This window comes from Otolemur garnettii, unplaced genomic scaffold (assembly GCF_000181295.1).
Source record: "Otolemur garnettii isolate 467f Iridium unplaced genomic scaffold, OtoGar3 scaffold00038, whole genome shotgun sequence".
In the NCBI taxonomy this organism is placed as follows: Eukaryota; Metazoa; Chordata; class Mammalia; order Primates; family Galagidae; genus Otolemur; species Otolemur garnettii.
Genome location: NW_003852433.1, coordinates 4,710,193 through 4,727,016, shown reverse-complemented (window position 1 = coordinate 4,727,016; position 16,824 = coordinate 4,710,193). Strand labels below are relative to the sequence as shown.

The window sequence follows — 16,824 nt, the reverse complement described above, 5'->3', positions numbered from 1 at the left end:
TAAAATAACAAGTAACTTATGACTTCAGGTGATAGTGCTATGAGGAAAAAGAAAGCATGAAATAAAAGAAGCTAAGTGGTATGTTCTGCTATTTTAAATAAAGTCACAGTAAATGACTGAGGAGCAGTATTTTTGAATATAGATTGAAGGTGTTAGGTGAGTGAGTGTGGCAGGTCTCTTGGGGAGAACACTCAGGCCGAGGGAACAGCAGGTACACATGCCCAGAGGAGGCTGGTGTGGCTAGCATGGAGAGAATAGGGAGGGGGTCAGAGGTGTGGTAGGAGACTAGATGCTGGTCAGATGGTATAAGGTGGTAGTTCTCTAGCTTAGCTACATGTTAGAATTACCTGGTGAGCTTTAAAATATACCAGTGCTTGGGACTCACTGAGGTTTTCCTTTACCTGCTCTGGGTTGGCATTGGATATCAGAATTGTTAAAAGATTCCTGTGGAATGACACCTTTTAGGCCAGACATTCTTCATGGGGCAGGGCACATGGATGTGGAACCTTGGCTTAGGCCTGGCCCTCAGTGAGTACTTGGGGTAGACTGGGGGTGTCCAGGGCTTTGGTGTGTGGTGTTTTTCCAATGGTCAGATCAAGTGCTCTGTGACTTCCCAGGTGGCAGTAGCACCTAGTGTAGGTGGCCATGGGGAAGCGATACTTCTGTGACTACTGCGACCGCTCCTTCCAGGACAACCTCCATAACCGAAAGAAACACCTGAATGGACTGCAGCACCTCAAGGCCAAGAAGGTCTGGTATGACATGTTCCGAGGTGGGTGTCCTCCAGCTTGGTAGCCAGGCTTATGGAATTCTGATCTCTGATCTTTCTTATTGGCAGACAGAGAACATTGTGGGTCAGTGACAGTCTGGGTCTAGGCTGTTCGAGGATCAAAAGAGTGGGAGGCTTGGGCCATTGAGACCCTCAGAAGAGCAGGCTGGAATATGAGCATCTTTCTCTGATGACCTTGGCACCTGCCAGGGCTCTCAGGATACTTGAAGCAGGTAGAAGGCTTCTTGGAGGAGGTCTGAGCCAATAGCTGAAATATGGGGGAAAGCTAGCCACATCATCTGGGAAGAGGGTTTGCAGAAAAGCAGGCAGCTATAAGCAAAGTACCAGGAGCTCTCAGGGTGGAGGATTGCTGGACAGAGCTAGCAAGGGGAGAATGGTAGGACTGAAGCTGGCTCTTAAGCAGAACAGCTTCAGGACTGCAGAAGCCATGGTAAAGTACTGGTGGGGGTGGGGGTGGGTAAGAGCTTGTCCCAAGGGCAGAGGGCAGCTTTTGAAGGGCTTTAGGCAGTAGCTGATATGACCAGACCTATGCATGACAGCATTAACTCTGCTGCCTCAGGAGGGTCCCAATGAGGGGGTCTGTGCTACAGCATGACTTCACTAGACATGCACATTGAGGAATAGCCAGGGAGTTCAAGACCATGGCTGGGCAGGCATAGAGTTGAAAGGGTGGGAGCTTGGCAGTGAGGTGAGGGAAGATGAGGAGCTTCTGGAACAAGCCTGGGTGGGGCCAGTGCGCCACAGGTTGAGGAGCAGGATTCTGAGACAGGGCTAAGATCCTAGAAGGAAGGAACAAAGTCCCAGTAGCCAAGAAGGGAGGAGAAGGGGACAGGGAGAGAGTTCTCTGGTTGAAAGAATTCATGAGATGGGAATGAGCATTTACTGAGTGCCTGCTGCATGCCACACACTCTCCATGGTTTGTCATTTGCTTCTCTTGGTAACTCCCTGAGTCAGACAACCTTGGCTAGGAGTTAAGATCCTCTGGAGATCTTTAAAAAAAACTGATCCTCTGACCCCACCCTCAGAGGCAGGTTTACTTAGGGTGGGGATCAGGTGAGGTATTTTTAAAGCCTTCCTAGAGTCTCCCTGGTTCAGATCAGGAAGCTGAGACTCAGAGGCTTGGGTGAGAGACAGTGGCCAGACTGGGCATGGCTGGGGCTAGGAGTGGCTACAAAGGCATAATTCAGGGGCAGGGGATCGCCAAGGGTCCTGGGAGGCCTCTGACCCTTGTGTTAGACAAAGGCTTGCTGCTGCCCAAATCCTGCAGTGGCCATGATTGTGCATTGGGCTAGGCCAAGGTCACCTTGGTACTTGCTTGTAGTCCCAGACTCTTAGCTGAGAATGGCTAGGTCCCAGAATCCAGGCCTTACTTACAGAAAAGGTAAAATTAGTAGAGCCACTAGGCTACTGGGTCCTTAGTGTCCTCAGTGTCTGCTCACATCCCAACCATGTTCAATCCTTAGAATAGCTCTGCAAAGGAGCTGCTGGGGCCACACTGGAACATGAGCTCTTTCCACTTCCTCAAGAGGCTGCCTTAGGGCTCCCTCTCACCCTGAGAGACTACCCAGACTTTAGGGAGGCACCTTGTACCCCAGCCTAGGCTCTACTCACTCCTGCTCTGCTCCTACCTTTGTTGCCTAGGCCAAGTCCTTTAGCCCTCAGAAGGGCTGATGGTCCATCAGCTATCGTCAGGACAAGCATGGGCCCTGGAGCAAGGCTGCCTAGGTCAGTCCTAAGGTGTCAAAGTGAGGGTCTCACTAACCGTGTGACCACAATATGCAGCTCACAAGGGACATGACAGGCTCAGTAATCTCATGGTAGGTGATGGCACAGTAAGTGTTTACTAAGTAGGAACAGTGCCCAAGGATCCTCAAAAGGATCGCCTCAGGTCTTTGTCTCTGGGCTCATCCATTCAGCACGTCCTTGGCTCCCAGACTGGCTCTGAACATTCAAAGGTAGATAAAACAGGGCTCCTCTTCTAAGAGACCTAGCACCCAGTTACCACAATGTGTTCTGGGCAGAGCCCCATCCTACCTAGGCCGCCATGCCCCACCTACCTCTCCCTCCCAGCTGCAGCCACACTGGCCACTGTGTGTACTGTTGCACGTACTGTCCCTACTGCAAGTGTGTCCTTCCCACTGTCCTTCCTGACCCCTGGGCCAGTCAGGTCATTTGGCTATGTGCTAGATATTTACCCTTATATCCACATGGATTAGTGTGACTGTTGGACCAGAAGGAAGGACCAGCTTTGACTTGTTCTCCACCTAAATCCTCATCCTCGCATGGTGCCTGGCACCCAGGATGTGCTCAGTAAATGTTTGTTAGATAAATGTCTGAATGAATGAGCAAACTAACATTGGGCACCAAGGGCATGTGTTAATATCAGGAGATGAAGGGAAAAGGACCAGTAGGGTCAGATCACAAGCAGCCTTGAATGCCAAGCAGAGGAGAAGGAGCAGAGGCTTCCTTGTACAAGGCCCAAGCTGGGGGTTCTCAATCCTGGGTGCACTTCAGAGTTACTAAAGAGCTTTAAACAATTCTGATGCTCTCCCCCTCTAATGAATTAAAGCAGAACCAGAGAAAGGGATAGGTCCGGGTATCCATCTACTTGAAAAGCTATCTAGTGATTTCGATGTGTGGATGGGGGAGCTGGGCAGCCTGGAACTCTTTACCTACACTGAGCCACCCAGCCAGGGCCCTTTGTCTAGGACTCAGGCTCAGTCCCATGCCAGGTTCAGTTGTCCTAGCCTCAGGGGTGGGAGGGTATCCTTGGCAACATCCACATACCCTCCACCAGCCCTTCTCCTCTGGGGGGCTGGCAGGTGAGGCAGACAGTAGTGTCCAAAAACACCAGCTGGGCAGGCTGAGTCTGATAAGCCCAGTACTGACAGATGACCCTGCCCTACCCTGCTGGCCCCACCCACAGCTCTGCCAGGCCTCCTGGGCATGAGTCTTCTGATACCCAACTCCCAACCCTGCCAGGTGGTTTGTGAAGCCACCCAGCTACCAGCTGCCTTGCCCTGGGGAAGGGAGGAGTCCACACGGACATCAGCCATTCACCCTGACGCTGGGACCTCAGCAGCTTCCGGGGGGGGGAAGGGGAGGCACTTCAGATTTGCATACATCAAGGTGTTGCCACTCCTTGACTGTGCCCTTGGGCAGATCACTTCTATCTGAACATCACTTTTCCCCTCTGGAAAATGAGGATGTTAGTGCTACTCAGTGGGTTTGTGAAGAAGAAACGAAACAAGAGCCAGGCACAGTGGTGTGTGCCTATTATCCTAGTTACTGAGAGGCAGCGGTGTCCTTAGCGTCTGCTCACATCCCAACCATGTTCAGTCCTTAGAATAGCTCTGCAAAGGGGCTGCTGGGGCCATGCTGAACATGAGCTCTTTCTCCTTCCTCAAGAGGCTGCCTTAGGGGTGGTGCCTGTGGCTCAAGGAATAGGACACTGGCCCCATATACCAGGGATGGCAAGTTTAAACCTGGCCCCGGCCAAAACTGCAAAAAAAAAAAAAAAAAGAGGCTGCCTTAGGGCTCCCTCTCACCCTGAGAGACCACACAGACTTTGGGGAGGCACCTTGTGGTAGAGTTGCTGGAGCCCAGGAGTTCTGGTCTGTAATTTTCTGTGCTGATCAGGTGTCCACACTAAGTTCAGCAACGGTATGGTGACCTCCTGGGAGCTGGGGACCAGAGGTTGTCTAAGGAGAGGTGAACCCACCCAGGTTAGAAATGGTCAAAATTCCCAAGCTGATCAGTAGTGGGATTGTGTCTGTATAATTTAAAAATTAAAAATAATTTAAGAAATGAAGGCTGGGGCCAGGCACAGTGGCTCACACCTGTAATCCTAGCACTCTGGGAGGCCAAGGCAGGCGGATTACCTGAGCTCATAGGTACAAGACCAGCCTGAGCCAGCTCGAGACCTCGTCTCTGAAAATAGCCAGGCGTTGTGGTGAGTGCCTGTAGTCCCAGCTACTTGGGAGGCTGAGGCAAGGGAATCACTTAAGCCTAACAGTTTGAGGTTGCTGTGAGCTGTGATGCTGCAGCACTCTACCAAGAGGGACAAAGTGAGACTCTGTCTCAAAAAAGAAAAAAAAAAAAAAAAGAAAGAAAGAAATGAAGGCCAGGAGCAGTGGTTCACGCCTGTAATTCCAGTACTCTGGGAGGCTAAGGCAGGTGGATTGCTTGAGCTCAGGAGTTTGAAATCAGCTTGCATAGGAGTGAGACCCCATCTCTCCTAAAAATAGAAAAAATTAGCTGGGTATCATGGTAGGCACCTATAGTCTCAGCTACTTGGGAGGCTGAGGCAGGAGGATCTTTTGAGCCCAGGAGTTTGAGGTTGCTGTGAGCTAGGCTGACACCAGGGTACTCTGTCTCAAAAACAAACAACCAAAACGAAGCAAGAAAAGAAACAAGCAAGAACTGCTGCCATTTGCTGAGTTCTTGCTCAGTCCTGACTTCACATAGTACCACCCACGGAACATGGTGCAGAGTCAGTCCTCTGCCCCAGAGACTTGTTTTTGTCACTTTCCCAGTAATTCTAATGTGCCACCAAGGTTGGGAAACCATGGGCTTCCTCTACCACATGCTCTCCATTCATTATCTTACTAAATTTTCACATCAACCTTGCTAGGTGGGTATTTTCATCCCATTTTACATATGGGGAAACTGAGACTTGGAGAGATTAAGCAGCTTGCTTGTGGTCACATGTAACTGAGATTTGAGTTCAGGTTTCCTGGACTCCAGAGCCCAAGATCTTTCTTTAACCTTGTAGAAAAGATGATGGGCAAATGTCCAGCCAGGACTGGCCTCTCCTCTCTCCCCACGGTGGATATCAGAGCCTCTGAGTCACCATCCTTAGATTTTACTCACTTTACTCACTGATTGATGCTTTGGCTACTGAAATCTAAAACCATAACCATATGATGAAAATAAAAGTAGGAAAAATCAGAGAAAACCAAGTGTGATTGGGTTTTCACACCAATTTCTGATCACAATCACAGTGATTGCCAAGAGGTCCTGTCTTTAGGGGCGGCGCCTAAGGCTCAAAGGAGTAGGACGCCAGCCCCATATGATGGAGATGGTGGGTTCAAACCAAGCCCTGGCCAAAAAAACTGCCAAAAAAAAAAAAGAAAAAGTCCTGTCCTGGATGGTGGCTGGTCTGGGCCTGAGCACTTCACAGCTGGTAGAAGGAGGGCAAACAGAAAGCAGAGATTGCAGTCATATCTGTGGAACAATTGCTGGACCCTGGGTTTGGCTGATGGGCTTTCTGGGCTCCAGGATTTATTTAGATTTTTTTTTTTTTTTTGTATTCTATTTTGAAACAATTATAGAATCACAGGAAATTGCAAAGACAACACAGAGAGGTCCTATGGTGCCAGAACTAAAAGAAAAACAAAACAACACTTCCCAGGTGATTCCATTGTGCAAAGTTGAGAACCTCTAACCTGAAACCTGGTTCTTGCCTTTGGCTGGTCCTTGGCAGGGGGGAAGGGCTGAGGTTACCTGCAGCTCACACCCTCTGCCCAGTAAACCCACCTATGGCTGTCCTTCATCTCTTTACACTCCTCTGTGGATGGAGAACTCTTTATTTTTTTCTTGAGACAGTGTCTCACTCTGTTGCCCTGGCTAGAGTGCAGTGGTGTCATCATAGCTCACTGCAACCTTAAACTCTTGGGCTCAAAAGATCCTTCTGCCTCAGCTTCCTGAGTAGCTGGGACTACAGGTGCACACCACTGTGCCTGGCTAATTTTTTTCTATTTTAAGTAGAGACAGGGTCTCACTCTTACTAAGGCTGATCTTGAACTCCTGAGCTTAAGCGATTGTCCTACTTCAGACTCTCAGAGTTCTAGGATTACAGGTGTGAGCCACCGTGCCTGGCCTAGGGAACTCTTTTCCTTTCACACTGTTGTGTCCATGACTCTGTGAGTCTCTACCACCTCCCACTGCCCTTGGTAGAGTGTCTGAACCCAACCCTTATCTTCTCTTGTAGATGCAGCTGCCATCTTGCAGGATGAGCAGAATAAACGGCCCTGCAGGAAGTTTTTACTGACAGGTAAAGTGTTCTGTTCAGCTCTGGTCCCTGTAGGGACCTGCAATGACAGTCTGTCTTGCCAGGACCTCTGTAGAGTATCTGAGCCCACTTTGTAGCCATGGCTCCACCTGTAGGGCTTTCCCAGAGGTTGTGTTTTAGGACTTGCCAGGGCCTAGCCCACAGCTCTTCAGACCTAGAGTGATTTAATCAGCTGCTTGGTGTAAGTCAGCACTAGGAGATTGCAGCTACATCTGGGAGACACTGATGAGCATAAAAGACTGGCTGATTAAGTTAGTCTAGGAGCCTGACTTGCTCCATGGCCTCCTACAGGCAGGGCTGGAGATAGTAATAAGTCCAACGATCTGAGGAAGTTCAGAATCAGAACCAAGGTGTTGATTAAACTGCTCAATATTCAGCTTAAAATGTGTATAGTTCAAAGAGATAAAAACCTCAGTAAGTACAGGAAACAAAGGTAAGTAGTGGTAGGGAAAATAAGACAAAACTAGGAGAACAGTCCCCTCTGTATTTGTCCAAGAGGTCCTGTGTACTTTCTAAGGGTTTGGCCCTGAGCTTCCTAACAGACAAGGCAAAGAGGAAAACCACGATGATTCACATGGTCTGTAAGGGAGCTTAGCACTGGGGACAAAAATGTCCCTACATGCTGCTGTTGAGCTAGAGAAGATGGGTGAATGGTCATGTTTGCTTCGAAAAGGTGGCTGCCTACAGGCACCAGGCCTATAGATGGGGCTCCTAACAGACTTCACCTTGATGTGAATACACCACTGGTAGATTCACTGGGTTAGGATACATTTTGTTATCCCTGGTTGAAACTGAGGCCACCCCAGACTTTGGTATCATCTTGGCAAAGCTGCCATTGAAGCCTTCCTGAGGAGCATTCCCAACTGCTGAGGTGAGGCAGTGGGCGGGCAGGGGAACAGCATGTGCCATGGCCTGGAGTGGAGAGAGGAAGCATGACCTTTCAGGGATCCACATGTAGTTCATTGAGACATGGAGTGGTGGGGCTGGTGATGAGAGACAGCCTGCAGAGGCTCATGGGGCCCAATCATGATAGAATTTGGTTGGCTGTGACCCCCAACCAAAGGGCTTCCAGGGAAAGGTCATGAGCAGGGCATGTGGATCAGATAGGTTGCTCTGCCAGCTGAGTGTAGAGGGGGCCAGAGAGTCCCAATTTTTCATTCTGGGCTAGGATTGCTACTCTTTAGGTCCTAAAGCCCTGCCCCTAAAACCACTGGGGCCCCTCATCAAGGTGCCTCTTAGCTCACGGTGGGAGCAGCATGTAATTCTGTCTTTCTGTCACAGGCCAGTGTGACTTTGGCTCCAACTGCAGATTTTCCCACATGTCAGAGCGTGACTTGCAGGAGCTGAGTATCCAGGTGGAAGGTGTGTCTCAGGGGGTACCCTGGGCTAGTTGGGAGGGTATGGGGTACAGGGGAGCTGCTTTGTGCCTCCCACCTCTCCCTCATTGGCAGCCAGCAGCTCTGTAGGGTAGGCCAAGGGCTACTTAGCATGACTGGGAGCCTGGTTTGGGGAGGGTATCAGTAATAACCTCTAAATGGCCTAGACATGACTAGACAAGCTTGAGGCTGTGTTCTCTGAAAGAGAACTATACATGGCTTCTTGCCCAAGAGCCCTGAGGATTATGCTTCAGCCTCACCTGGCCTTGTGGCTGCCCTCGAAGTCCTTCACAGATATACTCAGGCCCCCAATGAAGAAACATACTGAAAAAAAAAAAAAAAGAAAGAAACATACTGAGTCCCCACAGAGTGATGCTCTGGGACAAGGGGATGAAGAAAGCACTTTCCCCACCATCAGGAATCTCATAGCCTGGTGATTCTAGGGAAGGGCAAGTTCCGCTTCCATGGAAACTGGCCTGTCTGCCTTTGGGAAATTCAGTTCTCACTTCTTTTTTTTTTTTTTTTTTTGAGACAGTGTCTCATTTTGTCATCCTCATAGAGTGGCTCACAGCAACCTTAAACTCTTGGGCTCAAAGTGATTCTCTTGCCCCACCCTCTCTAGTAGGTGAGACAACAGGCACCCACCACAGCACCCGGCTATTTTTTAGAGATGGGGTCTCGCTCTAGCTCAGTGGTGAGTTCATACAATCCACCTGCCTCAGCTTCTCAGAGTGCTAGGTTTATGGGTGCCAGCTACCACTCCCAGCCCACTTCCCACTTCTATTTGAGAATAAGGACACAGTCTTTGTGTGTGCCCTGCAGCAAGTTAGAGGCCCACTCTAGGTCTTTGAGGGCCACCACTCATGCTTCTCTGTCCAGTTAGCCTCAGGTAACCAGCAAGTGTCTGGGAAAGCTTCACCTTTATCCTCATCCCCCTGTGGGCAGAGCTGGCAGGCTGTTCCCTGCTTTGGGAACCTGATAGTGGTGGCAGTGTGGCTACAGCCCCGGCACCAACACAGGGTTTCCAGGAGCTTTCCCTGGGTGGAAGTGAGGCCTTATGGGGCCAGGCAGTGAGTCCTGGCAGCAGTGGCATCTCCAGATCTTTGCTGGCTGTGGCTCTCAGGGAATGGCTAGCCTGTGGTGGGGAGAGCACACGCAAGGAGTCTAGAACTAGAGATGACACCTGATAGAGACAGGGTTAGTGACAGGCCTGAGGGGGCTAGGAACAGAGGTGTGGCCCAACTGGCAGCTTAGACAGTCCTGGCTCTACCATGTCACCTGTAACCTGGGCACATGGCTTAACCCCTTGAAAGGAGTGTTCTAAGTAGTCAAACGTAATTGCCCACACGGTGTTAGCCCAAAGCCTAGCTCATGTGAACTCCATTCGTTGCTTGGTTTTAATTCACTGAGCAATTCTTTTTGCTGTGATAAGATAAACCAGGAAAATTGAGGCTCATTACTCTGCCCAGGAAGCAGATGGAAGAACCGAGATTCAACCCTGTTCTACAGCCTGTGCTGCCTCCCCATGCCCCAAAGGCCAGGCTTCTTATAGGCACCATCTTGTCTCTCCAAGTTCCCAAAAGGTTGGGAGGCAGCCAGTCTGGTGCTATCTCCATTTGATGTGGAAACAGAGTGAGGCTCAGAGTACTGGGTGTGCAGATGGCCTGAGGAGGTGGCAGCATAGTGGGGACAAGTCAGCAGCTCTGCTCCAGGCTTCCCAGCCTATGTCCTCCTGAAAGGTTTCTGCAGCAGCCTAGGGCTTTGTGGAAGGGTAGGATCCAGGTGGGCATGAGTATATCCCTCACTTGCCTTTGTCTCCTTATCACTCCCAGAGGAGAGGCGGGTCAGGGAGTGGCCACAGGACACTGCCGAGCTCCCCGAAGGCCATGTGGAGGACTGGCTGGAGAAGAGAGCTAAGCGGCTTAGCTCAGCACCAAGCAGCAGGTACAGGCCCTATGGGTCCCCTCCTCCTACACCCTCGGCCCTGTGGGTCCCCTCCTCCTACACCCTCCAAGAGCAAGACCCCTACCTGCCTTCCTGAAGCTGAAGAATCTCTGAGAACTGCCTAGGCCCAGGGGCCAGACACAGATCTCACAGAGCTCTCTGAGGGGCCATGTTGGTTCCCAAGCCCTAGCCAGAGGCTGAGTTGTGTGTTTTTGAAAGTGCCTATTCCCCATAGCTTAACCCCTTACAGAAGTCTGGGCTGGCTGAAGGGAAGGCAGGTAGCCAAGCATATTTGACTCATCCTCAAGTCCATTGCTAGAGGACTGGGTCTGAGCTATGTTTCCTGAGCCCCCAGTGTGCCAGTCACTGTGCTACCCACTATCCCCTGTAGGGCCCTGTAGGAGGGAAAACTGAGGCTTACAGGAGGAGTGTGACTTGTGCAAGAGTACATAGCTAGGAAAAGGCAGATTCAGGATTGAAGTGTGACAACAAGGTTATTATCCCACTGTTACCCTTAGGAAAGGATCTGGGGGTGGACCTAGCACTCCAGGTGCTCTGAAGTGGACAGGGCGCCCTTCACTTCTTGCTTGGGGAGTGCACTGAGTCCGGGCTGTACTGAGTGCCATCTCTGGTCCTCCTCTTTGATGGGAGGGACTCAGCTGACACTTCATGTCAGCAGATCAAGGCACAGGGGCAGGCTGATCCTCCAAAGTCAAAACAGCATCACAGCTAAAACCAAACCTGGGGCTGTTGGGCCCTTGCAGCAGGTGTTGAAGGGAAGGAGTGGGGGAGATGAGGCCAGAGGTGCTCACAGAGCTATGTAGTACTTGAGACAGGTTTGTACAGGGCAGAGCTTCTTGTCTTCCCCATCCCCCAGGGAAAGGAAATAGTTAAGATATTTTAAAATTACTTTTATTTACCTTTAAGTCTGTGCCCAATTTTTGTACCCCAGCCTTAAAAGACTGATTCAAATGTTGGAGTATGATGTCCCCTCCTGTGGTCCTGTCTGAGGGGTTGTGACTTTGGTCATATGGATGTCCCCCTGGGACTGACTACCATGCAAGGATGCACATCCTGCACCCCATGCATCAGAAGGCATGGGCCTTCAGAAGCCATCTAGAGAGCTCTCCTTGGACCTGGACCTCTGTGGGCCCCATACTCTCTCTGCCCTTTACTGTGTTACCCTGGCCATGATCCTCCCTGCTCTGGTTCTGTGGTATCCTCCGCCAGAAGTTCATGACACAGATCTGGGTACCTCTTGGGCCTGTGACAAGAGTTCAGGGAAACACTTTGGCTGGACTAGAGTGAGCGTCAGTGGCTGGGATAGAGATGGGTGCCCCGAGGTCCCTGCCTGGGTGACAGACAGATGTGTCCCAGTGCTATCTAACACAAGGCACTATAAATATGAGATTTGGAGAACTAGGGAACAAGATGGAGGAGCTGAGGCTGAGTGACTGGCTTGAGTCACAAGTAGAGGTGGTGACCACATGACAGTTGGGTTTGGTGCTCACAATGTGCCTGGCACTCAGCCCTGGACACTTAGGGAGACTGGTACCCCCACTGCACAGCTGAGGAATCATAACTTCTCCAGGATGTTTGTGGCTGTCCTGTTCACACACTAACTGCCTTCACTTGAGAGAGAGCTGGGTCTCTGCTCTGTCTAGACCCCAAGCTGCCTCTGCCACCATGTTCAGACTGGAATAGAGTCTACAGCTGAGGTCCACCCTCAGCTCTTAGGGGTCTGAGCCCTGCCTTTCTAGCCTCCTCCTTCTGGCACCCAGCCTGGCATCCTCCAGAGAATACAGTGTTTCTCTCTCAACAGCTACTTGTTCTCTGTGCCCACCTGCCTGGCCACCTGCCTCCTGAGGGCTCAGAGCCAAGATGAATTAGTCTGGGTGGAGCAAGCCTGTCTGGATTTGAGAAGAAGGGTTTTGGAAATGAGGTGACTTTATTCTTTTTTTTTTTTTTTTTTGAGACAGAGCCTCAAGCTGTCCCCCTGGGTAGACTGCTGTGGCATCACAGCTCACAGCAACCTCCCAACTCCTGGGCTCAAGCGAGTCTCCTGCCTCTGCCTCCCAAGTAGCTGAGACCACAGGCATCCGTCACAATGCCCAGCTATTTTTTGGTTGCAGCTGTCATTGTTTGGCGGGCCCGGGCTGGATTTGAACCCACCACCTTAGGTGTATGTGGTTGGTGCCTTAAGCCACTTGAGCCACAGGTGCTGAGCCTATTCTTTTGTTTTTGTTTTTGTTTTGAGACAGAGCCTCAAGCTGTCATCCTGGGTAGAGTGCTGTGGCATCATAGCTCACAGTAACCTCCAACTCTTGGGCTTAAGCGATTTCTCTTGCCTCAGCCTACCAAGTAGCTGGGACTACAGGGCCTGCCACAATGCCCAGATATTTTTTGGTTGTAGTTGTCATTGTTGCCCAGCAGACCTACGTTGGGTTTGAATCCGCCACCCTAGATGTATGTGACCGGCACCCTTGCCAACTGAGCTACAGGCACCACTGTGACTTTATTCTTATTTTTGTCATTGTTGCCTTAAGTTTCCAGAGCCCTCTCCCTGCTGGCTGGTCTCAGGAAACATGACCCCTATTCCTGTTCCCTGGGCACCAGGCTTTGACTCCTGCCCCTACATTCATGGCTCCACTCTGTGCAACTCAGGGGAGGAAGTAGATTCAAGTCCCAGGCCATCTCAGTGTGTTCCTGTACCCCACTTCAACCGGGAAGCAGTCCTGCAGGCACAGTGCCCTCTGTGGCCTTCCTGGCCAGCCACAGCCCCCCCCCCTTGATCTCACCTCCCCTCTCCCCTACAGTTCATTCCTCCACCCCATGGCTCTAAGGACCCCTTGCCGTCCCCTGCTTCCTGTACTTCCCGTTGGTGGGGTCACCTTCTCATCTCTTACAACTGGCCTCTCTATCAGTTGCAGTGGACACTTGGCAGCTTCTTAGATGTGGCAGTCATTTGTAATTTCAGGGCACCTTGTGCATGCTGTTTCCTCTGCCAGAAACTGCCTCCCACCTCTTTGCCTGGCAAAGCCAGACTTAATCCTGGAAGCTTCTGCTAAGACATCAATCTTTCCAGCCCCTGATATCCCCCTCATAGCCTGAGTAGGCTTGGGGGGCCCAGCACATGTTGACAGCATGATTGGGCATTTAAGGGAGCAGGGACCCCAGCCTGGATAACTATTCCCTGGGTGTTAGTGCAGGGGGCCCTTGTGGGTACTGCTCTGGAGACCTGGAGCAGCTCCTCTTTCTCTGTGGGTGTCAACCTTCTTCTCTATGGATGGCTGCTTGGGCCACCTCAACTTGAGGGATCCAAGACCCATAGGCTGAGCAGAGCCCCCAGGCCAAGCCAGCCCTCCTTGTAAATATAGGGACATGGCAGCTCCACAAAGCCCAGCCTGGCAACACTGTTATTCCCCTCAGCAGACTGACCCTGAGGAATCTGCCAAGAGCAGCCGGCAGGAGGGAGGGGCTGGCCTCAGACATGGACTAATCCTCCAGTGAGGCCAGTGCTTTTCCCTGCTTTCCATTGTTGGCGCTTCAGATTGTGACTTTATCCCTCTTAATCTCCCCTTTTGGACCCCTCACTGGCCCCGGCTGCCATTCCAGCCCATTCTCCTCCCCAGACTTTGTTTCCTTTTGATTAGGACCACAGCTGGGGAAATAGAAGAGAGTTGCTCCTGTCCTTGGACACAGGGCAACCAGGTCACAAGAGAAGCCCCAAGCAGAGTAGTTAGTGCCACATATGAACCTCAATGTCCCTGCACTGTCTACTGTGCAGGGGCCAGAGGAGTGTACTCACGTCTGGGGCCCTGGCCATGTGCCATTGTGTGAGCAGACACAGGGTTTGCCTTCAGGGCAGGCAGGGCTCTGGGCTGATCTGTGAACCCAGGAACTAGCTCCTAGCTGCCCAGGAATCAGCCCCATTTTCTAAAGGAAGGGCCCACAGCCCAGGGGAAGGGGCTTCCCAGGATCACACCCTCCCAGCGGGAGCCCCACTGTTCATGTGGTCCTGCGGGGAGTCCAGGCTTGGCTGGTAGCTGGGGCACTCCCTTCCGGCAGCTGTGGAGGCTACCTCTCCCCCTTCTTCTTGCGGCTGGCGGAGTTTATGAAATCTCCCTAGTGCCATAAATCATGTCAAGAGCTGCTTTCTGCACTTTCCAGCAGGCAGCAAGCCATTCTGCAAGGGATGTCCCTGTCCTCTCACACCTGGAAGCCCTAAGGGCTGCACCTAGGGCTCCCTAATCCTTGACTCTGTGTGGCCAGATAGGCCCAGAGAGGGACAGGCTGTCTAAGTGCAGCGGGGCCATTTCCAGGACTTCTGAGCCCAGGCCCCCATCCCCACCTGCACCTTGGAGATCTGAGGCCTTCACATACCTCACAGATGGCCCAGGCCCTTCAGTAGAGGGCTAGCCAGTGGGCTCAAAAGCCTGCCAGGGCTTCCCCTCCCCAAACACTGGAGTAGGGCTGGGTGGGGGGCTGCTGGGGCAGAGGGAGCTGAGGGGAGAGAAGAAGTATCTGCAGCCATGTGTGGATTGTATTCCAGTCCCTTTTGCTCCACCCTGACAGTGTCACTTGGTCATATGATGGGCTTCTTAAACCTCAGTTGTCTCATCTATAAAATGAGGTTCTAGTAAGGATTCTTTTTTTTTTTCTTTTGAGACAGAGCCTCAAGCTGTCGCCCTGGGTAGAGTGCTTTGGCATCACAGCTCACAGCAACCTCCAACCTCTAGGCTTAAGTGATTCTCTTGCCTCAGCCTCCCAAGTAGCTGGGACTATAGGCGCTTGCCACAATGCCCAGCTTTTTTTTTTTTTTGTAGTTGCCATTGTTCTTTGGCAGGATTCACACCCGCCAGCTCTGGTATATGTGGCTGGCATCTTAGCTGTTTGAGCTACAGGCACTGAGCCTCCAGTAAGGATTCTTGAGGATTCTCTGTAAGCCACAATGTCTGGCCTAGTCAGTGGTGGGCTCTGGGCACTGTGGCATAGATACCCTGTCACTCCCTGGTCAGATGAGCAGCCAGGGAAGTTCAAAGTGCTCAGAGGATCAAAATGCTTCAAACCTGAAAAAGGCCCTGTAGGGCAGGCCAAGTGGGGCTGGAGTCCAGAAGGATATGAAGCAGGTGGCGGGGTGGGGAGACTGCCTCTGAACCTCCCTGCGCCCCTCAGGTCAGGGTGGTCAGGCTGGGCACAGAGGATGCCTGTCCTAGGGCTTCAAATTGGCCCTGAGGTCCAAGGGATATGAACTTTGAGGAGGAGGAGAGTGGGTAGCATGAGAAATGAGGCTTTTAAAAAAATTTTAGACAATATTTTTTTCTGATTTCAAAGGCTTGCATGCTTGTAAAACTTTTGAAAAGTATAAAGAAGTAAAAAATTCACCCATAATTGCACCACTCAGAACCACTGTTGACATTTTTCTGTGTCTTCTAGGGTTTTTTTTTATGCATTTATATATTTTATATATCTTTAAACAAAAATAGTATCATGCTATATACAGTATTTTATAAGCTGCTTTTTTCTCCCTACTCACATAGTATGTCTTTCCTTGTCAGTGCATACAAATCTGACTTAATTTTTACAGAGGGTGCATAGCGTTCTCGGCTGTGGACGTGCGTATGTGTTTAATCAGTCCCCACAAGTGGGCACTAAGGTTATTTCTATTGTCTCACGGTCATTGCTATAGCTTAGTCTCTGCCTACAACCCCACTAGTTCCTTGGGCTCAGTTCTTAGAGGTATGATTGCTAGCTCAAAGGGTCTGCATGTTTTCAAGGCTTAGCCTTCCAGAAAGGTCTTGTAGGCAGCTGACCCTTTCCACAGCTTGGGGGGTGGGGGCAGGTGAGCCTGGGCGGTGCCCTATTCTAATTCTCTGCCCCTCTCCTTTTCTCTAGGGTCCAACCCATCAGAGCCACTGTCTTCCAGTACCCCTTGGGCTGGCCACCAGTTCAGGAGCTACCCCCATCCCTGAGGGCACCCCCTCCTGGGGGGTGGCCCCTGCAACCCAGAGTCCAGTGGGGCTGAGCCCCTTACTCAGTTCTCTCATCAGTCACAGTGAAGCCAAGGAGAAGCTGAGCCCCCTTCCTGCTATGCTCAAGGAGCCTCTGAGACTATTGGCCTAGGCTCCGGAGGCCCCAGAGCCTCAGTCTCCTCCACCTGTCTACCCTCCCTCATGTGGTGTCTTGAGAGGATGGGTGAGAAACCTCCCAGATGTTCATAAAGTCCTGTCTGTCACCACAGTGGTCTGGCGGTGCTTCCTCCTGCCCGGTGCTGTGGGCCTCATTGCCCCTTTCAGAGGTTGGGCCAGGCTAGAATGAGATGTGATCTTTCCCAGGGAGATCCATATCACTGCCCTTCTCCCTGGGGACCAGTGGAGGCCCAGCACAGCCAGACATAGGATGTGCCAGTGTGGCTGTGCCTGTCGCCTGGTAAGAAGTGACTCCAGGTCTGAAGAGAAGAGCCCAAGGACTCCGCTGCTGTCCCAGCCCAGGCAGAATTCATCTGCCCAGGCTGAGTTATGCCCAAGTATTTGGGATGTCACAGCAGGGGCAGGGACAGGAGCTGGTCTCTAGCCTCCAGGGGGTAGAGAAGTGGGGGGACCCAAGAGGGCAGCCTTGGTCTTGGGAGTACAGCCTGGCTG

General features: G+C 51.5%; 1 protein-coding gene across 2 annotated transcripts in view; it reads left to right on the top strand.

The window, feature by feature from the left end:
- The window catches only part of ZMAT5 (zinc finger matrin-type 5), a 33,222-nt gene extending 16,804 nt beyond the window's left edge, over positions 1-16,418 (top strand). For both annotated transcript variants that reach the window (XM_012805222.2, XM_023513327.1), the window contains exons 2-6: positions 618-772; positions 6,783-6,845; positions 8,145-8,225; positions 10,072-10,183; positions 16,079-16,418. In XM_012805222.2, coding sequence (XP_012660676.1) covers positions 646-772; positions 6,783-6,845; positions 8,145-8,225; positions 10,072-10,183; positions 16,079-16,208 — 513 coding nt within the window. In that variant the 5' untranslated portion in view covers positions 618-645 and the 3' untranslated portion in view covers positions 16,209-16,418. The remainder of the gene's footprint in view (positions 1-617; positions 773-6,782; positions 6,846-8,144; positions 8,226-10,071; positions 10,184-16,078) is intronic.
- Positions 16,419-16,824: the final 406 nt, after the last annotated feature.